The sequence below is a fragment of the Arabidopsis thaliana genome, chromosome 4 (genome assembly GCF_000001735.4).
Source record: "Arabidopsis thaliana chromosome 4, partial sequence".
Classification (NCBI taxonomy): Eukaryota; Viridiplantae; Streptophyta; class Magnoliopsida; order Brassicales; family Brassicaceae; genus Arabidopsis; species Arabidopsis thaliana.
Window position 1 is genome coordinate 4,292,185 of NC_003075.7, and position 22,250 is coordinate 4,314,434.

A 22,250-nucleotide genomic window follows, 5' to 3' on the forward strand; every position below is an offset into this window, starting at 1 on the left:
AACTTAGACAAAATTCCTTAACTCAGCCGTCATGTAGGGTTGATTATCGCATAACTCAGACAACATTTTTAAATCAGCCGTAACGTAGGCTCGTTTATACTCATAATTCCGCCGTGTTCTCATGACTCAAATATTTTTGTCGTAAGTCAGCCACAATATACCGTAACTCAACCGTAACTGCCGATGTATCGCCTTACGGCTGAGTTCATTAATCTACGTCAATAATTTTTGACGTCGCAGTGGCATTTCTTGTAATTATGTTTTTCCTGTAAAGTTTAGTAGGGACACGCTGGATATACAAAAAAGACAAAAATATGACAGTAATAAAAAAAAAGTTATGTATGGTTCTGGTTAGTACACCTAATTTATATAACATCTAAGTAAATCTCCCTTGAAATTATATATTGTTAGTGATTTAGAAATATGTTAATTGTGTTAGTTGGTTGAAAACATATATTATTGGCGTGATTTCAAATGTATCTCATATTCAAAAGTTTTTATTCGTATGTCGTCAAGGAGAGACAAACTATAACGCAAGATTTGTGTCGTTTGATATCACTAATAACATGTAACTTTACACTCCTTTTGATATCTTATTTTCTGTTCAGTTTGTAATTTTTGGAAGAAACATTATAATTTATCAAATGTTTTTAAATTTTGTGGTTGAAGGGAGAAGGTTACAACCTGTGTTGCAAAAAGTAGGTCGTGTCAGTTGTTTTTCACGAACTAGTGTTAAAAATAATTTTTGTGACTTATAGCTTTGAGTCAGTCCTCATTGTTATCTGTTTTTGGTGAACTTCGGATTTCAATGGTAAGTTTGTTAAACAAACCCATTAGTGAACTATGTGTGAGTGTAATTAAACTGTATTTTGTTTTCTACATTTTGTTTAGGTTCAAACTATTTGATGAGTGAGAATGGTTCTTCAACGCTTTACCTTGATCCAACTCTTACTGGTTTTGACACACGGAGACACTTGTAAGTCACATTTTTACCAAATACAGAGTATACTAACATCATCAATTGAGAATGACTTTAATTTTTACATGATTTACATAAACTTGTAGTTAGACAAGTTGATGATGATATGCAGATGGAGTTGGATCATGTTAACTAAAGTGGATCTTGATGGATGTATCTACTATGCTTCCTATTTTTATATTTATGTATGTCGTTTTATTAGGTTAAACTTTGTTTTGAAACTTAAGGTATTTTGTTTATGTTTGTCTAAGATTCAAACTACTCTTTATGATTCAGTGTATTGTTTAAGGCCTCTTGCGTTTTCTATCTACCTAATTTACTTAATGAGATACACCATTTAAAAGAGAGTAATTTAATAGATAGAAGTAATTAACCATGTAGGTAATTATAAACACAATCAAACTATAATTTATCCCTATATAAATCTACATATATATTTTTGTAACACTTTTAGCAAATAAATCATGTACTTGGAACTTATTTACAATGTCATGCCACTGAAATTATTAATTTGAATTTAATTTCGACGATTAATACTATCAAAAACTATTGTTATCAAATATCTAGAGCAATCCCTTTAGTGTAGCAAACACAATAAATTCTTTATTCCTTATCTCATGTATAATATTTAAGAAATCTTAAATCCCTTAACATTAGCATATTAGCATAACCGTATGTAGCAACTTTTATACGAAATCTCTTAAATTCAAACCAAAAATCAAAAGCGATCCTTTAATGTAGCAATGACAATTATATGTGCGAGATTTACTTACCCACTACATTTTTTATCTTGCTTCAAATATTACATGCAATTTCAATTCCATAACTATTTTGTCAACATTCACTATCACAACTAATTATCTACCATAACTGAAATCAGCAACAGCTTGCAAATAAAAATTTAATCAAATCAAAGTAAATCTTCTTTAAAGGAATATGCTCTTATACGAACGCATATTTTCATGAATTTACACAATATTAACCTAATTTCTTTATGCTATATAAACACTCAACCTACGATAGTTTACCATCACCAAACATATAAACATTACCTTTCAAAAAAAAACTTTCAACCACAATGGCTGCAACCTTTGCATACCTCAAAGACGTCTGCCCCTACACCATATCGTGAAGGGTTCAGGTCAAAGTTCTACAATCTTGGAAACAGTATACACAAAAAACTGGTGAAACCCTAGAACTGATTTTCTTTGATGAACAAATATTCAATATTCTGATTCATTTACTCTCTATATCGTCTCATTTATATGTTAATGCTTATCCTCTTTGTTTTCCATTTCAGGACAAAAAGATCCATGCCACTGTTAAGACAGACTTGGTAACCAAGCATGTCAATAAGCTCACTGTTGGTGACTGGGTTTTTGTAAGATTTTTACTCTCACCTATGCACTCAGTCAATTCAGGGCAACTTATCATTTGTATAAGATGACATTTACCAATGGAACAATGGTTATGGACTGTGACCCTATATCAGATTATATGTGATATATCCCTATTTTCACTGATTTTATCTATGTTTAAGGTATAGGATTTTGAGTCTTTATATTGTTTCTCGAGTCTTTTAAGTGTTTTTTCAGGGATTCTATGCAATGGGACAACAATGGAGATGAGGAGACATTTTGGAGCAAAAGCTAAGGAAAAGGAAGCTAAGGACGATTTTGGATTCAGGAATCAGAGAGAGTGTCGATCGACACCAGTTTCGGCCCAGCAAAGTCCATGACGCTTTCAAGTTTACAGAAGAGGAAATTTGCCCCAGAAGAGTTCTCTATTTGCATTATTAGTCCCTGGACGTTTTATAGGGTTTTTTTATACATTGTTTAGACCTAAGTTTTCTTTTATCAAGTTCTTTGCAAACCCTATTTTGAGAGACATAAGCTATTCATCCATTGTTCTTGAGAGATTCATCCAATTCTTAATATAGTGAAGAGATCCCTTCTTTCCCTTATCTTATTTGCTGTGTTTATGTTTTCTTATTCAATCATGTTGTTTGTTTCATTCAATATGTCTCAGTAGTATGCTTGTTAGGAATATGGTTTCTCATTAGGGATTCATATGGTTTAGTAGATTACCCCATTTGCTAGGTTATCTGTAAAATTCTTCATCTTTGATTATGCTTAATGCTAGATCTAGAGTAATTAACTAGATCTTGAATCCAGACAATAGATATGCCCACCATAGGTATCTGTAGTTGGATCTATTATTTAATGAGCCTGGTTTGTAGGTGTGTAATAAGAATCGGCCTATCTAGTAAGGTGAACAATTGAACTCGATTAGAATGCATGTTTAGGTTAAAGATTTCTCGGCTACTCCTGTTATTCTTAGCTATAGACATAGGGAGTTTCGCGGAACACCACCGGTTATTTCATAATTAGAGTTCCGATTATTCTTAGCTATAGACATAGGAAGTTTCGCGGAACACCACCGGTTAGTCCATAATTAGACTTTGAGTTTAAGAATGGTTCGATAACAACCTAGCTTTCTTTAGATCTACTAACCAATGGTTTTCTAAAAATACCATGTACCAATCTCTTTATTTAATCGTTTACAACCAATCAATCTGTTGTCTTCTTACTTTGTTTTTTTATTATTTCAATCATACCTTGCTAGCTTAATCTTGACATTGAATTCATTGTGTGAACAAAAAAACTTTGTGGAAATCGATCCTTAAATACTGCAATTGATCTCTTATTTGAGAGAGTGGTTCTTAGGGTAATTTGAAACGTATCAAATTTGGCGCCGTTGCCAAAGTTCTTGGAAATCATCATTGAGTTTAGTTTAGAGATTTCGTCTAGTTTTTACTTTTACTTTTTTAGTCACGCGTTTCTTGTTTTCTTCTTTTCTGTGTTTTATGTGTATGCCTAGGTAAATGAGGAGCACACAACAGAAGGAGCTGATCAACTTGTCTGTTTGGGACTTGGGAAAACTTGAACGCACCAACCAAAAAACTTAGAGATTAGCAATGGCTGACATAGTCATCCGAGTTGATGCAGAAGGAGTTTTGAGAGATGAGAATGGGCAAGCCTACAATGAGGCTGGTCAGGGATTAGATGATCATAGACTCATCCTACCTGAGGACGCTAATGAGGATCAGGCGCGTCTCAATGCGCGCAATTAGCTGGCTCATTGTCGACCGACACAACAGAGGGGTCGATCGACACCTTCGAGAGCAGAATGAAGACGCGATTGGTGTCGAACGACACAACAGAGGTGTCGATCGACACCAACCCCAGATTCCTGCAGGTATTCCTCCAGTTGCGGAACCATGTCGTACTCTTGGGGATTTCAAAAGGCTTGACCTGTTCTATACTAATCGATCAGCGATCGTACCCCCAACCTTCCAGAGGAACAGTTATGAGCTGAAGCCTGGCTAGTTTGCTTTAGTTGCCAGCATCCTCTCCGTGACTTATCTCATGAGTAGCCAATGGACCATATCGAGCGCTTTGAGGACCTTGTTCTGAGCATCAAAACTAGTGGTCTCAGAGGACAACCTACTATGCAAGCTCTTCCCTTATTCACTTGCTGGGGAAGCCGCTTCTTGGCTGGAACAATTTAAAGCAACTTCCCTCAAGACTTGGAGAAGCATCAAGATAGCTTTCTTAAACAATTTCTGTGATGACGCTAAGTCTAAGGAGTTGAGAAACAAGTTTTCTACCTTCACCCAAGGTCCAGCTGAAGCTCTGAAAGCCGCTTGGGTTCGTTTTTAGGAATACCAACGAGACTGCCCACATCATGGTTTCAGTGAGGTACAACTTCTTGGTACCTTCTTCAGAGGAGTCGGTTGGAGATACCAGATGGCTCTAGATGCAGCGAGCAATGGTAACTTCAATACACGTTACCCAGCTGATGCTATAGCTCTGATAGAGAACATCGCTTGAAGCAACAGTACCAAGAATGCTGACTTTGAGAGGAAGAAATTAGCTGGAGCTGTTTCAGGCAATCAAATGGCAGAGGTGAAAGGTAAGCTGGATTCGGTTCACAACTTGCTTACAGGGAAGAAGCATGTCCACTTTGCAGTTGAGGATGAGACTATTGAGCCTGAGACTGAATCTGAAGAGTGAGTCTTCTACATAGATGGTCAGGGCTATAGGAAGTTTGGGCAGCCACATGGCAACTTTAGTGGCAACAGGTTTACAGGGAACCAGTGTTCCTCCAACTACACTCCAAAGCCTGCTTTCTAGAAGACATTTCCTCAGAGCAACTTCAAGAGGACTTATGGTAATTCAGCTTACCAAGCCCCCCTCCACCCTCATCAGAGACAAGAATGGAATCTATGCTTGAGCAGATTCTAAAGAGCCAAACAAAGCTTGTTGTGGAGTTTAGTGGAAAGTTTGATGCTGTCTACACAGATCTTAATGGGAAGATCGAAAATATGAGCTATAACTTGAAGAAGCTAGATGTCCAAGTAGCTCAAACTACACAATCAATTAAGAGACAAGATGGCTTTCTTCCTGGCAATCTTGATGCTAACCCAAGAAAGAGCTGTAATGCCATCTTAATCAGAGATGGAGATGATGTGTGGGAAGAAGTTAATACTGAAGAAGAGCTAGAGCTCTGATATAGCTCAAATTGCCTTAAGCTTACTCCCTCAAATAAGAGATCATCGTTAGCACTTAAGGGTCGAATTCCACTGAGCTCTCGATGTTCACACAATAGACTTATGATGATTAATATTAAGCTAGACAAAGTAGATGAATGTACAAGACAGTAAAGCAATAAAATGAGTTGTAGATTCAAGTGATTAAAGTGTCGGGTCTAAGGAATTGTCTCGGGAGATAGATTAATTGTAGATCTAGCTGATATTAGGATTGTTATCACACTGTTCTCGAACTCAAACTATGGTTTTAGAGTAACCAGTGGTGTTCCGTGAAACTCTCTATACTTAGAGCTAAGATAACAGGAGAAGCCGAGAAATCCTATACTAAAGCATTCATTATTATCAAGTTTGATTAGTTCACCTAGTATGTAAACTAGAGCCCTTCTATGAGCTTACCTATTATTTCTTAAATGCCTAGGCTCATCTATGATAGTTCAAATAACAAGTACCTATGGTGGGCATACCTATTATCTAATATCAAGTTCTAGGTGATCAATCTAAAACTAGCAATAAGAATAATCAAGATGAAGAACTTTAAGAATAATCCTAAGGGGTTTTCGATCTACTAATCCATCTAAATCCGTATTGAGACTCCCTAAACCCAACAAGAAATATAGAAACACAAATCATAATCTCAATAGTTTGCATTGATGAATTAGAAATAGAGTAAAAGGAGTTCAGAATCCTCTCTATAGGGATTGGATTCTTCTCTCAAAAATGTATATCGATTGCCAAAACAAAACTTAGGTCTAACAATGACCAAATAATTAGGTATATTCGTGACTAAAAACGTGCAGGGACTACTTTGCAAATAAGGAAAACTTCACGGCTTCTCAAAGCTTGGTAGAAAACAGAAATTCCCTCTACCGAAATAAGGTTGTCAATCGACATAGGTGTGGTGTAAGTGTACCTGAAATGACTCAAAACATACGAAAAGACTAGAAAGACCCTAAAAACCATTTTGAAACTATGTTAGAAATCAGTAAAAACCAGGACATATCAACTCCCCCAGACTTAGCTTTTGCTTGCCCTCAAGCAAAGCAAAAGATTGAATCTGTGAAAGAGGTTTGAAAAACGTAAAAACTCCCAATCTCTTTAGCTTATTACCTATCATACAAACCAAATCCATGCACTAAACAGTTCTAATCAAATCCTGACCACAATGTAATTCTCCGCTAGCCCACACAACATCCTAGATTCCATACCAAAGCACGCAACTATATCCACCAGGCTATCATCGCTGGGTCTCATCAATCAAGTTAATGTTTAAGAACCTTCTAGAGTCATTCCTGTACTATACCATAACAAATCGACCATTCATTTGCTTTTTATTTTTTTGGTATTCTTTCTCTCCCCCAGACTTATTCTTTTTAGAGAGTAAACAAAGGGGAACTCGCTTACTGGATTGACACCCTCGGCATTTTTTCAACCTTTGTAATTGATCATTTCAAACAATGTATAATAATGGGGTCATAGGAAACATTCATACCCCTATACACTGTATTAAAATCCTATCAATCTCTCATGTATTTTTTTTTTTTTTTTTTTTTTTATCAAGGGAGAGGAGTACTATCTTTTTATCACATTGGTCGACTTATCAGGTATGAACAAGGAGTCAAGTCCCATGAACACTAACCGTTTTGATGAGGTAAAAGAAAGAGCAGTGAGATTAGCTTCAGCCTCTTTGGATTATATTGGGAATGGATGTCCTTAAGTTTGTTGGTTGGGTTTCTGGATTTTCCATTAGTCGGATTGATTTGAATCTGCAATACTTGAGCAATCTAGGCAATAAACTCGAGAGATAGATCGTAATTTTAGACAAAAGTTTTGACTCAATAAAACAACTATCTAAGTTAGAATGACACAACTGACTCATAAGAAAAGAAAAGATGAAGTTAGTAACTGACTCCCCCAGACTTAAATAACACTGTCCCCAGAGTTATTAAGCTAGAGGAATCGAAAGAAAAATAGTCAAAAGTCAAAAGTTAGAGAAACGTGAGTTGCCACCTGAGAGTGGTGTCGATAGATACTTGGGTGGTGTCGATCGACACTCTGGTCGTTTGCAGAGCTTTGCGAATTCAGCTCAATGTTGTAGAGCTTAGGTTAGTGTTTTCACATGGATCCTCCAGTTAGACTGTTATATCACTAAAAAACACTTCAATAGTTCCAACAAAGCATAAGAAAATAGGTGCAACAAGTTCCAAAATAAATAACAAATAGTCTGAAATAAAGCAAAAACCAAGTTAGAAAACAAAGCAAGATAGGGAGGACAGCTAATCCTCATGCTCCAAGCCGGATGTGGGTGCGGGAGAGCGATGACGACGACGAGTGGGAGCAACACAACCGAAGCGACAGAGTGTAGCTATGGCGTTCCTGGCGCTCTTGAAGCTGTCGACGACGTACTGCTGAAAGACCTGTGGCTCCATCAGGATAGGAGGAGGAGAAGACAGCTCATATGGGAGAGCTGAAGAGGAAGAGCCAACTCGAGGACCCCCAGCAGGGTCGATGAACTCATCCTCAGTCTGAGTAGGTGCGGATCCTGAACTTGAACCTCTCTGCGTCCTGGAGCGGAATGCAGAAGGTAAGGATCGGTATGAAAACCAACCTCATGCTCTCTTGTAATCTCTGTAAGCGCAGGGCAAGGTAACTGAATCATATGTTGCCATGTATCATCTCTGACGCACCATAGTAAGTTGCCTTTAAGCCAGTGAGAGTTCTTCAGATAAGTCTCATCCATAGTGAATCTCGTGGTGTTGACCTCCTCTCCCTCAAAGCTGATGCGAAAATGCTGAAATATAGGAGTGAGAAGACTGCCAACTCTCTCAGATTTCTTCCCTTTACCTGTAAAGGGCTTGGTCTTGAGAGAAACCAAGTGATGAGCAAAGACAGCGCTAAAGTTGACATCGCGGTCAACCTCCTCAAATCCCAAGCTATCTGAAAAGAAATCATGAACAGCATGATAAAGTAATAACAACTCAGAAAGTCTCATCTTGCCATGCTCCATCTTGCACAAGAGTGTGCTGTTGATTAGCCTAACCAAATATCGCAGAACAGGGTGACGAATCTCTGAGTGTACTGCGTCCTTGGAATCATAAATTCCATTACCAACCCTGCTCCAGAAAACCTAAGCATCCTAAAACTGTCTAGGCAGTGAAACTCCAGTGAGATCATTGTCAAAGCCATAAATGTCGCATAATGCTTTGAGTGGTAGACTGTATCTGACATTGCGAGGGAAGAAGATCAGAGCTCCTTCCTGAGCATTGCGTTTCCTGTCATTCACATAGTAGACCCTAACAGAAGCCATGAATTGTCTAACTAGTTCCGGATACAAATCGTACTGCCTACAACAGATGGTTCCCAAACCTATGTCATCTAGCAGTCCTAAAACCGATTTCTCTATCTGCAAATGTTGCATCAAACCGAAATCTGCAACCCGAGTAAGCAAAATTTCTACACTCATTCAGGCATTATAGAACAGAGTATCATAATCATCCCAATCTGGAGAAAAAGGGCGATTGATATAGTCACCGTTAGTGAATTCTCTGTTGATATCCTTTTCCCAAACTCTTTGAGAAGGAATTTTCTCTTTTGGTGATATTGGCCATGGAAATCTGTAAATCGGAGGTAGAGGCGCTGCAACTGGTGCTTCCGGTTGTGAAGGACGTAAACCGGCGGCGGTGGAGAAGCTCCGGCGAGGATGAGCGGCCATGTTGCAGATCGATGAAATTGACACTTGGGAAAGATAGAGGATGAGATTCTAATGAGATTAGAGCCTCAAATCACAAAAAATAGTGAAGAATCGAAAAATCTAGAGGGATTTTAGTGAAAATGGTGGTCTTGAAGAAAAATGAAATGAAGAAGATAGAGTTTAGGTTATGTCGACTTAACTGGAAAATGATGGTGTCAATCGACACTCGAATGGTGTCGATCGACACCATCGCCTTTGGTCGACACGTTTCTTTTTTTTTTTTTTTTTTTTTTAATAATCTGAATAAAATCCTATAAAACCAAAAATCTTAAGTTAAACTCAATTGAATGAAATAATGTAAAAGAGGAATACTTACTAGTGGGTTGCCACCCATTAAGCGCTTGTTTATAGTCAATAGCTTGACTTTGCAGTTGCTTAATCAACAGGTGGCAACTGAAGATCCAAAGGCTTTTCTACTAGAATCTTGGCTTCAGCCCAATAGTGTTTGACTTTGTGTCCATTCACAGCAAATGATCTTCCATTGTTATCTGTAAAAACGTCGGTTTCATACGGTCTAACCGAATGGACTGTGTAGGACCTGACCAACGAGAAGACAATTTTCCAGGAAACAATGTCAATATAGAATCATAAAGAATTACTTGGTCATTAGGCTCAAAAGTTCGAGTGAGGATCTTCTTGTCGTGGTAAGCCTTTGTGCGTTCCTTGTAGAGCTTTGAGTTGTTATAGGCATGAATTTGTATCTCATCAACCTCATTCAACTGAATAAGTCTCCTTTCTCCAGCTGATTTGATGTTGAAATTCATCATCTTGACTGCCCAAGCTGCTTTCTGCTCTAATTCCACGGGAAGATAACAAGCTTTACCATAGAGAAGATGAAAAGGTGTGGTCCCAAGCGGAGTTTTGAAAGCTGTTCTATAAGCCCATAGTGCATCATCTAACTTATAAGACCACTCTTTTTTTTTATTTTCCCACTGTCTTCTCAAGAATCTCTTTGATCTGCATGTTGGAAACCTCAACATGTCCGCTCGTTTGTGGATGGTAGGGAGTAGCAACTCGATGTTGAACTCCATATTGAAGAAGCAATTTCGCAAGAATCTTGTTAATGAAATGCTTACCTCCGTCACTAATGATTATGCGTGGCACTCCAAAACGAGGGAAGATGATAGATTTGAAGAGTTTCATACAACTGCTGAATCGTTCTTCGGGCTAGCTATACCCTCTACCCACTTGGAGACATAATCGACAGCTACTAGGATGTAGAGATTCTTGTTTGAAGGTGGGAAGGGTCCCATGAAATCTATACCCCAACAATAGAAGATTTCAACTTCGAGGATAAATTTTTGAGGCATCATATTACGCTTGCTGATCTTTCCCCTTCTCTGACAGGGATCACACCGCGATATGAACTTCTAGAGCATCTCGAAACATTGTAGGCCACCGAAAGCCTTCATGAAGAACTTTGGATAATGTCTTGAAGGTTGCAAAATGATCACCATAGCTAGAGCTGTGACAATGCGGTAATATATCAGGGACCTCTGTTGCAGCGATGCATCTCCTCTAAACTCCATCAGAACAATGCTTATAGAGGTAAGGTTCATCCCAATAATATCGCCTACTTTCTCTTAGGAATCTCTTCTTGTTGTAATCTGTGAAATTATCTGGTTCCACATCTATAGCTAAGTAATTAACAATGTCAGCATACCATGGGTAGTCCTTCTCGACCGTTGTGGTGGCGCAATTCTAAGTTGGTGACCAATTTCTTGTTTGATCGGGAGGGTGTCGATCGACAGTTTAGTGGTGTCGATCCACACCAGCGCGCAACCGCGAATATCAACTTCCTCTGAAAATTGAGTGTCGATCGACATAGAAGGAGTGTCGATCGACACTGAAGCTCGATTCTGCAACTTATCACATTTGCAGTCATCTTCTTCAGCTCTATCAATCATATATATGTTCTCCTCAGGAAAGAATCGTTAATAGGGACATCATCATTGATCCTAATGTGTGACAAATGATTTGCTACACCATTTTCAACTCCTTTCTTATCTTTAACCTCGATGTCAAATTCCTGAAGAAGCAAAATTCATCTCAAAAGTCTTGGATGAATCGGGATCCGAAAGAATCCTGAGTATCCATCAAGAAAGCAATAGTACTTATGATTTGCTAACCTCTCCAACATCTGATCGATAAATCGTAAGGGGAAATGGTCTTTCCTGGTGGCAACATTCAGCTTTCTATAATTGATGCACATCCGATGGCCTGTGATAGTCTCAGTAGGAATCAGCTCGTCTTTCTCATTCTTGACTACTGTAACTCCTCCTTTCTTAGGAACTACATGAACTGGACTGACCCAACTGCTATCTGAAATCAGATAGATAATCCCTGCTTCCAACAGCTTCATAATCTCTTTCTTAACCACTTCTTTCGGATTCGGATTCAATCTTCTCTAAAGTTCAACTGAAGACTTAGACTCATCCTCAAGGTGGTTCCTATCATGCATACATCCGGAGATATACATGCAATGTCATCAAGAGAATAGCCAACAGCTTTACGATGATTGCGCAGCTTGCTCATCAATAAGGTGAGTTCTGCGGGATTAAGAGAAGCATTCACAATAACAGGATAAGTAGAATTTTCACCAAGAAAAGCGTACCTCAGCCCTGCTGGAAGTGTTTTTAAATCGATTTTAGGAGCCTTAGCTGGATCCCAATCAGAATTAGTAGTCGGTGTTGGAGTCACAGATGGAAAATCTTCTTCAATTATAAGTTGCATCGCATGTTCGGTCTCATCTAGCAGCTTAGTATATGTAGAAGTTTCATTGTCCAAATCTGCACTATCTTCTATGGAAGAGACCAAAACTCGCTCTAGTGGGTCTTCTAATTCCATCTCTGAAATACTATCTGAAGCTGATGAAGTGAAAGAATCTATCAAGAAAAAAATTCCCTTCTATGATTGGTTTCTTGACCAAAGTGTTCATATCGAACTACATAGTAAGATCTCCAACATTCAGCCCTATCCGTCCTTGCCGAACATCTATAATTGCTCCAACTGTGTGCAAGAAGGATCTCCCAAGGATTAATGGATCATTAGGTTCCTTCTAATAAGACAAGACTACAAAGTCTGTAGGAATCATGCTCTTCCCAATCATCACAAGAACATCGCTAAGAATCCCATTTGGAATTCGGGTAGAACGATCTGCCAACACAAGAGTGATAAAGGTAGGCTCAGTATTAGAATACCCAAGACGCATAGTAACTTAACGAGGCATCAAATTCACACTAGAACCAAGATCACATAAGGCTCTTGGGAAGAAATCGTGGTTGATGGTGACACTTAGTACAAAGGTTCCAGGGTCAAGTAGCTTTCTTGGAATTCGTTCCTGAATGATATCGCTTCCTTGCTCAGAAATCATCATAACACTACATTCTTTCGTCAAATTCTTAGTGACCATTGTCTTGACATACCTTCTTATTGTGGGAGAGAGATGAATAGCTTCAACTAGAGGCATCTCAACAATCAACTTATCAATCATTGCCTTGCATCTAACATCATCTAAGGCTTTTCTTGACTTTTTAGGACTCTTGGGGAAAGGAATTCACTGATTTGCTGACTTGGTTTCAGCTGGAATTTGCACATTGTCTGAACGAGCTGGGTGTCGATCGACAGGGGATGGGTGTCGATCGACACCATCGGGAATAATTTATTCCTCCTCCACAAAATTGTCGATTCCACTCGACAAAGGCAAACAGAGTCGTCAAGAGTGCTTGGTGTCGATCGACACCCTGGTGTATCGATTGACACTAAGTCTTTTTCAGCAATTGGAAAAGATGAAGGCTGAGCTGAACGTTTGCGCTGAAGTTTTGGATTTAGTTGCTTTCCACTGCGTAGTGTGACTGCATTGATAGAGGCTGATGTAGGTGAGGGCTCGAATATATGAGAGCGGAGATTGTCAATCTTGCTATTTAGATCTGTGTAGAGAGAATCATATTTGCTATCAAACTTATCTTCGAGTTTTGGTTGGCCCACCAGAATCTGGGCAAGCATGGAATCGAGTCTATTGTCTAAGGAGGGTGGAGGGGGGCTTGGATAGGAGCAGAATTTGCTGAAACAAGAGTCTCTTTGCTTGCGGTGGCAATCTCAGCTGAAATTCTTCGTTCTCTGTCAACTTCCTGTGTCGAAAGACTAGTTAAAGCATTGGTGATGAGGAGTAATGCTTCACTAGTGGTTCTTGTCATGAAGTTACAATAGCTTGCTGCATCGAGTTGACTCTGGTATGGCTTGGCTATTCCTTTGTAGAATAGATTGATGAGGTGCCTATCTTGGAAGCCATGTTGGGGATATTCTCGCTAATAAGACCTGAAGCGGAGCCAAGCTGCTCTAAGGGACTCGGCTGGAGCCTGAGTGAATGAAGAGATTTGCAAACGAAGTGCCTCTTTCACGGATTCATCGAATAAGTGATTCATGAATGCATTCTTTGTATCAGTCCAATTGGTTCGTGAACCTTGTTCTAGTTAATGCAATCATGATGTTCCTCTGCTCGCGAGAGAGTGGGGGGGGGGGTGTCGATCGACATAGGTGTGGTGTCGATCGACACCATCACGCGAAAAACGTCTTTGATAATCTTCATTGCTGAAAAGCTTCCAAAATTCCTTATTATGCTCCATAGCTCCCAGATGTGTAAATGTACCTGAAATGACTCAAAACATACGAAAAAGACTAGAAATACCCTAAAAACAATTTTAAAACTATGTTAGAAATTAATAAAAACCAGGACATATCAAGCTCGCAGCTGTAGAGTTGGTGTCGACCGACACCTTCCAGTTTCGATTGACACCCTGGAACGCTCTTCTCTGAGACGATTCCTTATGAAGGTGTCGATTGATACCCCTCTAATGTCGATCGACACTGGATCCGGACTGCACCTTGTGAGGTGCGAATACCAATGCAGCCTTAGTCTATTTACACTCCTCGTGTCCCTTATCCGAGGAAGCGTCGTTCTAAGAAGGAGATTCATGCTGCTAAGTGCACATCCATAATGGAGAAGATCCTCCATTCTCTTCCTAAGGATGCATCTGAGACATCTTCTGCTCCACTCAACATGTATGTCAAGCGACTTGTTGACAATGGTATTAGCTTAGATGAAGCCTCACTGCTGACACGGGACATTGGTGCAATCATGCTGCCTAAGGCACAGAGAGTGGACATTGTTGAGTACATCTGCACCATCACTCCTGATTAGACCACTGAGAAGCTTCCAGATCCAGGTAGCTTCGTTCTTGATTGCTCAATTTCCACAAGCAAGTTCAGTCGCTCTTTGTGTGATCTGGGATCAAGTATCAACCTCATGCCTTAGTCTGTTGCTGAGAGACTAGGCATGACTAACTACATGCCGACTAGAATCACTCTCCTCTTCGCGGATCGTTCCAAAAGAATCCCTGAAGGAATTTTTGAAGATGTTCCTGTTAAGGTTGGTAACTCTGTTATCCCTGCTGATTTTGTGGTCCTCGACTATGAGAAGGAACCAAAGGATCCTCTTATCCTTGAAAGAGCGTTCCTAGCTACAGCTGATGCTAGGTTTGATGTGAAGAGAGGTCGGATCTCTCTAAAGGTTTATGATTTGGAGATGAAATTTGGCATGGATGGTTCAGAGCTTACGAAGACTATCAGTAGTATTGACTCTAGCACATACACACCTTCTAAGACTGCTCAGAATCCCACAACAGAGCCACACACAACGCTCCAATCAGCTCAGCTCGCCAATGAGAGTTGTAATGCAACAGGGTCGATCGACACCACCACTCATGTCGATCGACACCCTCGGGATTCACAGACAGAGGGTTCTGCACAACCTCTTCAGCCCACACCACTTCAGGCCCTTTGTGATAAGTTCTCATCTATCTCTTCTCCTGCTTTACCTTCGACTAATTCTTTAGATTCTTCGAAGTCTGCTTCACAAGATAACAAGCCTAGAGTTCTTTGAAAGCTTGTTTCTCCTGTTGTTCTTGCAGGTGACGAGAAGAGTGTCGATCGACACACCACTGAGTGTCGATCGACACCTGCAGCTGCTCCGACCAGATCTGTCTACAGACCGCCTGAGAAGGCCAGGAGGCAGCAACAATCCTCCACCACTACACCACATCTTGAACTCCGCCAAGTCAAGCTATTGACTCAAAACAAGCGCTTAGTTGAAGGCAACCCACTGGTTTGATTTTTCTTTTCCCCTTGTTTTATTTTCTTTTATTTTTTATTTCTTTTTCCCGCCTTCTTCGGATTTGAATGCCATTGGGGACAGTGTCGTTTAAGTCTGGGGAGGTTCTTACTAACATTGCTTTTATTTTTGATTCTTATTATTTTTCGTTTTTAAGTTTATTGAGTCTTTAAAAAAAAAAAACGTTTTGTATTCATAGATCTTGACTCCTTGTTCATACCGACTATTGGAAAATCTAGATGGCAAACTAACAGACTTGAGGATATCCTAGTTTCCAACACAACCACTAAGGCTGGAGCTAATCTCACTGCTCTTCATTTTACCTCTTCAAACGGTTAGTATTCATAGATCTTGACTCCTTGTTCATACCTGATATTGAGACCAATTTGATAAAAAAGAATGTGTTCCTCTCCCCTTATAAGAAGAAAAAGATAATGAGAGATTGATAGGATTTTCAGACAGTGTATAGGGAAAAAAATGTTTCCTATGACCCCACTATTATACATTATTTGGAATGATCAATTACAAAGGTTGGAAAAATGTTGAGGGTGTCGATCCAGTATGCGAGTTCCCCTGTGTTTTCTCTCAAAAAGAATAAGTCTAGGGGAGAGAAAGAACACCAAAGAAAAAAAAAATTATAAGGAATGGTCGATTTATCATGGTATATAGTACAGGAATGAGTCTAGAAGGATCTTGAATGTTAGCTTGTTTGATGAGACCCAGCGATCAAAGCCTGGTGGATTTAGTTGTGGAACTTAGGTATGTAATCTAGAATGTTGTGTAAGCTTGTAGAGAAGTACATGTTGGTTAGGATTCGATTAGACTTGTTAGACATATGGACTTAGTTTGGATGGTCATGGCAATAGGCTAGAGAATGTTGGGAGTTCCTTTGTTTTCAAAACCTCTTCCACGGGTTCGGCTTTTGGGTTTTGCTTGAGGGTAAGCAAAAGCTAAGTCTGGGGGAGTTGATATATCCCTATTTTCACTTATTTTATCTATGTTTTAGGTATAGGATTTTGAGTCTTTATGTTGTTTCTCGAGTCTTTTCAGTGTCTTTTCAAGTATTCTATGCAATGGGACAACAATGGACATGTCGATCGACACCAGTTTTGGCCCAGCAAAGTCCAAGACGCTTTCAAGTTTACAGAAGAGGAAATTTGCCCAAGAAGACTTCTCTATTTGCATTATTAGTCAGTGGACGTTTTATAGGGTTTTTTATACATTGTTTAGACCTAAGTTTTCTTTTATCAAGTTCTTTGCAAACCCTATTTTGAGAGACATAAGCTATTCATCCATTGTTCTTGAGAGATTCATCCAGTTCTTAATACAGTGAAGAGATCCCTTCTTTCCCTTATCTTATTTGTTGTGCTTATGCTTTCTTATTCAATCATGTTGTTTGTTTCATTCAATATGTCTGGGTAGTCTTCTTGTTAGGAATATAGGGTTTCTCATTAGGGATTCATATGGTTTAGTAGATTACCCCATTTGCTAGGTTGAAGATCCAAAGTGGAGAGCTTAATCCATATATGTTAGTAGGTAAATCTCTATCAATGAAACTATTATTCTTTTTAAAATATTTTTTAAATATACTATTGTTTTTCAGTTTGTTATGAACTAACACCTACGATCTTTATGTTATAGATGTCATTAGTCAAATTGTTTCGATTGGAGAGCTGGAAAACTTAGAAGCAAGTAACAAACCAACAACCAAAATCGAATTTGAAATTCGTGATGAAACGTTTGTTTTCATCACTATTATATTTCAGTTTATACACTTTTAGCCATATACTAAACTTGATCTCATCAATCACTTGATTTTCTTCCCACAGTCATGAGAGGATTGGTTGTACTTTGTGGGGTACAATTGCTAAACAGACTTTTAGGGCATGTCAAGACTCTAATCGTGGAATGGTGATTTGTATCCTCAGGTTTGTCAAAATCAAGGCTTACAAAGATACAAAATTTCTATGTGTTTTTTGTATGCTAACATATAAATTCAGTTAATCACTACAAGAAATATGAACATTATTAGCACATTACGATAGCGCAGTTTTCGTAACTGCTATTAAAAGTGAAACTCGGAATTTAGTAACTATATTATAGCGTTTCAGAAACACTAAACCTAATAATAGCATGGTAGAAAACTAAAATCACTTTTGACCGCCAAGCCAAAATTTTGCCAAAACCGCCAACACTTAGCCAAATATCAGTTTTACACTATACGCCCATTATTTATCCCAAAGAAAAAAAAATTCTTATCAACCAAGCAAAAACTAATTAATCTATTTCTTGGATTTACTCTTTTGCTCTCAGTCGCATCCTAACATATATTCTCCTCATCGTCTTCTTCGTCGTGACGTCTCTCCTCCATCATCGTCACTTGCAAATCCAGCTCTCCATTTCAACTCCACATCTTCTTCTTCTTTAGATCCCTCATCTTTCTCTCCTTCTCCTCCTTCCTCTCATTCTTCTACTTCGTCTTTTCCTTTGTTCATTTCTCTCTCTCTCTCTAGCTTCCACCTTCACTTTAACTTCTCATTACCCTAATTTTTCAAGACATATCAATTGAAATTGAAAAGTTGCTCAGAACTCTAATCATCCCCTTCGTTCTCAGTTCTTCCAATCTTCAATTTCATAAAAACCCTAATTTTAACTGGTTTGTTTTTTGGAAATTGGATTTGTCTACGTTTTGGAATTGGCTGGAAACGCAGCGAAGGATAACAAGAAGACTAGGCTTGTGCCACATCACATACATCTTGCAGTGAGAAACGATGAGGAGCCGAGGAAGTTGCTTGGTGATGTGATGATTGCAAAGGTTTGATTTTAGCATAATTTTGTTCAGAAAATTCAAATCTTTTTGGAGATATTTGTTTTGAAATTGATTTTATTTATTGCATTTTACGTTATGGCTCATGGAGAAAGCATTGTAAGAAATCTTAGGGGTTCTATTTTTAGAGTTATTTACGCACACAAGGTGTTTGATGAATTGACGGTGAGAGAGAAATCAAGAAACGACTCTCCCAACATGTCTTACGCGATGTTTGAAGAAGCCTAATAGGAAATGTGACTAGACTTTATAGAAGGTCAGATCCCTTGTTCATCTTGGTATTTTTTGTTTAATGGAAGTTTTAAAGATTGAGGAAGGGGACAAATATGTTAAAATAGTTGAAGATAAGAAGAAACTTTTTGCAAATTTGAGTCAAGTCTTGACGAGAATTTAGTCTTATTAATTTTTTTTTGTTCGGTTTTGTAGTGAGGATTAAGGTTCACGGAGGTCGGTGTTGATTATGTGTCATTGAGAATGACATACCTAATATTGTAGTCTTCCTTATTAACACCACTTATAGTCTTAGTCTTCCTTATGAACGTCACTTATAGTCTTAGTCTTCCTTCAAATTTATTAACGTTGCTTATAAGGAAGACTATGAGTTATATTACTTCAGTCCAGCATCTCGACTTATATTTACTAACCTTGCAGGTATTTCCTGTTACCTCTAAGTTATTTTTTTAATCACTCTTTTGTTTTTGTTTTTTTAATTGAGAATTAGGTTAGTGTAGTCTCTTTTGCAGGATGATTATCATATTGGTAGTATCTTCCCCTGTCTTTTACGTTTAAAAATATGCACATGTGAGACAAAATGGTTGAATCTACTTATGCGTGAACTTAAAGATTCACCTAAATGAAAAGCTCTCAAACTTGGACAGGTATATATTTCAAACCAGTTTATTAAGTGTCTTTTGCTAGTTTATATTTTTTGGTACTAATATCTCTATATGTGTGGATCTAATGTATACACTGATAGTAAGTCATCACTTGTTTAATCATCCTAGTTCTGAGTAGTTTCTGTATCTTAAGTTGTTTTTTGAATCGTGAATCTCTTGTAATCTCTTTTTCAATTAAATTTTATTTCAGTATCTTTGACTTATAAAGTCTCTTTGTTGGGAGAATGTAGGAGTGAGGACTACAATTACAACCTTTAAAGACGTAGATGTGTACGACGTGAAGTATTGTGCTTGTGACAAACTAAGAAGACAGATCTTGAGTAAAGATGTGTCTACTAAAGCTGGAGACTTTGAGAATTTTAAGAAGGCTAAAGAAAAGTTTATGTTCAACAAGAAAGTAGGAGTTTCTGAAAGTTTTAACGGTCTCTCTCATGAACTTGTTTTGATGTTATCTAGTAACTTAGTATAAGACTTGGTATGTAGGTTTTGTACAATTTATCTAATATAATTATTTTTAATAAATTCAACTAAATATTTATGTAAAATAGGGTTATATATATATGAAATAAGATAGCACTTAAAGATGTAATAGAGAAATAAACAAAAGGTATAAGTGTAATATAATACAAGAAATATAAAATGCTACAACACAATATAATACAACATTAAAATTGAGCTGCAAAAATGATAATCATACCACATAATATACGCTATGATATGTTTATATAGCAGAGCATAGCAAAAAAACGCTATTCTATGTGACCAACCTAAGATAGCTCCGGCAAACACAACGTTTATGAATCCGCTATGTAAACGATATTGTAGCGTTATCCATGTGATAAGAGCGTCCATATTTTTTGTAGTGAATATAATTTTAATCTCTTACAAGCTAGGTGTAAGGAGTATATCAAATTCTTTTGATGTTACTCAAGTGCACGTCAATCCGCAATTCCCTGAAACAGAGTTTTTCAAACAAGTGTAATGTTCAATATTAACTGTTTTACAATGAGTAAATGGATTACTTATTTATCATATTATCATACTTATGAAATTTTGTGTTTACAGACTGCCATATGATGTCCTAAGTCTCATCTCCCGTGATAGGCAGCCAAGGTGGGAGATGGTTGTTCATAAAGATGTAGATTTCCTTGATTACCAAAGGAAATCAATTTCTGACTTGACGAGTTCAATTGAGGTATGTATATGTATTTTATATCTACATATGATTGGTTATCACCAGTTTTCATCTTAACAATAATTTTTGTGTTTTTATATTGGAAAGGCTAGAGTGTTGTGTACTGTATACGCCATTGACAGAGACTGGGCATGGTATTACATTAGTTGTCGTGCTTGCAACAAGAAAGTAAATCATATCCGTGTTGGAGTCCATGGTGTGAATAACAAGGGGAAAAAACAAAAGTTCTGGTGTGACACTTGCAAAACTGTGTCACTAATGTCGTTCCAAGGTAATGAAAAACAATCCCTGAGTATGTTAAAACTATGAATTTTTCTCATTTTGTGCTTATGCATTTTATAGGTTTATGCTTTACGTTAATGTTATGGACAATATTGGAGGGGCAAATTTTTAACTCTTTGATTCAATTTGCTTTGAACTCATTGGCGAGTCAGCCACATACGTTCTCGATGGAACACTTGATGAGGTAAGTTCAGTCAAATTATTGATTTTAATTTTAATGTCGATTACATAGAATCTAGACTTGCTTGCTTATTTATTTCTCATTAATAGGTTGTGGACCAGAAAATTTACCAGAACCCGTGAAAAATTTAATTGGAAAGACCTTTCTCTTCTTGGTGTGGGTTGAAAAAGAGCACATATTAGATAAAGAGGAAGTCTATCAAGTTTGGACAGTTCTTTGCCAGGGTGACCTACTAGAGGAACATCTACTTGAATATTCTGCTGACATGGTTGATCCTGCCTCTATTGTCTCAGCTGGTCAGGTTAGCAAAACAAAACAAAATCATGTTTACAATCCGTGTATTGACAATTATATAATTATATTTTATATGAATCTTTCCTATAGGCACCACTCATGTTAGAGAATAGCCATGACACATCAGACTCCATAACTGCTTCTTCCAAGCGTATTTACGCTAACTTGAATGGTAGTGCTGATGAATCTTCTACCTCTAAGAAGATCTGTGTTGAACCATTGACTTTGAAAAGTCTAACTCAGAATTTGGGCTGAATTCTCACCATGCCAAAATTGGAAAGGCTAGCTTCAAGGATAGTGATGAGAAACAAAAGGGCGCTGGTAATGGAGTTCTAGGGTTGAGGAGCAGCAGTCCGAGTTCAAAGAAGGACGTGGTTGTGAGGGTCAAGGTTGAGAAAAAGGAGTGATCCGTATTTGTGGCTGTAACGAATAAATTTAAGTGTTTTACTCTGTTTTTCGTTCCCTCTCAAAAACTCATGTTAGAGAGGTTCTTTTGGTTTTTGATTTTCTAGATTTTGGTTGGTCTAAAATAAGTTCTCTTTACTTGGACATCTATTTCATGATCTTATTGCTTTAATGAAGTTTTCATATTCGGCATTATATTTTGTTCTACTTACATTCTAACTTATAATTGTATAAGTAGTTCAGTAATCTTCATTAGTTAGATGCAAATACGAAGATATGTTATAAAATAATGACCACTTGGAAATAATATCACCCGTGTTAATAGTTTTCATGTTATCTTATTTATATGCAAATACGAAAATTAGTCAGAAAACATACCTGGTCCTTGAGTCTTAGAAATCGCAATAGACAGTCCACCATGAGACCTTTCATCACCATCTCATGTAAAAGATGTGGTAATTACAAAATAAACACACAAAAAAACTTCTGATGTAAATGAATGCAAGCATCACAACTTTTTTAGATAATCTCTATCAATGAAGGCAAAAAAACATATTTCACGGAACCCAGACTAGGTAAAACTATTAGGAGAAACAATTTAAAAAAAGTAGACTTTAAATTAAGAAACTCTATTCCAAATATTGAAAAGGGTAGCAACGGAT

General features: G+C 37.8%; 1 protein-coding gene and 7 pseudogenes across 8 annotated transcripts; 6 read left to right on the plus strand and 2 right to left on the minus strand.

Annotated features, from left to right (window-relative positions):
- Nucleotides 1-468: 468 nt before the first annotated feature.
- Nucleotides 469-1,012, plus strand: AT4G07496 (annotated as a pseudogene; the record flags this gene model as incomplete). The annotated part of the gene is made up of 1 exon: nt 469-1,012.
- A 2,944-nt stretch (nt 1,013-3,956) lies between these two features.
- AT4G07498 lies at nt 3,957-5,552 on the plus strand (annotated as a pseudogene; the record flags this gene model as incomplete). The annotated part of the gene is made up of 1 exon: nt 3,957-5,552.
- A 2,312-nt stretch (nt 5,553-7,864) lies between these two features.
- On the minus strand, nt 7,865-9,300 carry AT4G07500 (annotated as a pseudogene; the record flags this gene model as incomplete). Its single annotated transcript has 3 exons — nt 7,865-8,153; nt 8,276-8,525; nt 9,120-9,300.
- A 418-nt stretch (nt 9,301-9,718) lies between these two features.
- Nucleotides 9,719-13,771, minus strand: AT4G07502 (annotated as a pseudogene; the record flags this gene model as incomplete). Its single annotated transcript has 1 exon — nt 9,719-13,771.
- Nucleotides 13,772-14,047: 276 nt separating this feature from the next.
- On the plus strand, nt 14,048-15,508 carry AT4G07504 (annotated as a pseudogene; the record flags this gene model as incomplete). Its single annotated transcript has 1 exon — nt 14,048-15,508.
- A 1,463-nt stretch (nt 15,509-16,971) lies between these two features.
- Nucleotides 16,972-18,487, plus strand: AT4G07507 (annotated as a pseudogene; the record flags this gene model as incomplete). Its single annotated transcript has 1 exon — nt 16,972-18,487.
- Nucleotides 18,488-19,188: 701 nt separating this feature from the next.
- AT4G07455 (uncharacterized protein) lies at nt 19,189-19,777 on the plus strand (the record flags this gene model as incomplete). The annotated part of the gene is made up of 2 exons (NM_001340566.1): nt 19,189-19,213; nt 19,462-19,777. The coding sequence occupies 2 exons, from the start codon at nt 19,189-19,191 to the stop codon at nt 19,698-19,700; spliced, it is 264 nt and encodes an 87-aa protein (NP_001329126.1). The 3' UTR covers nt 19,701-19,777.
- A 250-nt stretch (nt 19,778-20,027) lies between these two features.
- Nucleotides 20,028-21,438, plus strand: AT4G07510 (annotated as a pseudogene; the record flags this gene model as incomplete). The annotated part of the gene is made up of 7 exons: nt 20,028-20,209; nt 20,297-20,426; nt 20,514-20,697; nt 20,769-20,868; nt 20,979-21,043; nt 21,102-21,214; nt 21,274-21,438.
- Between the last annotated feature and the right edge of the window lie 812 nt (nt 21,439-22,250).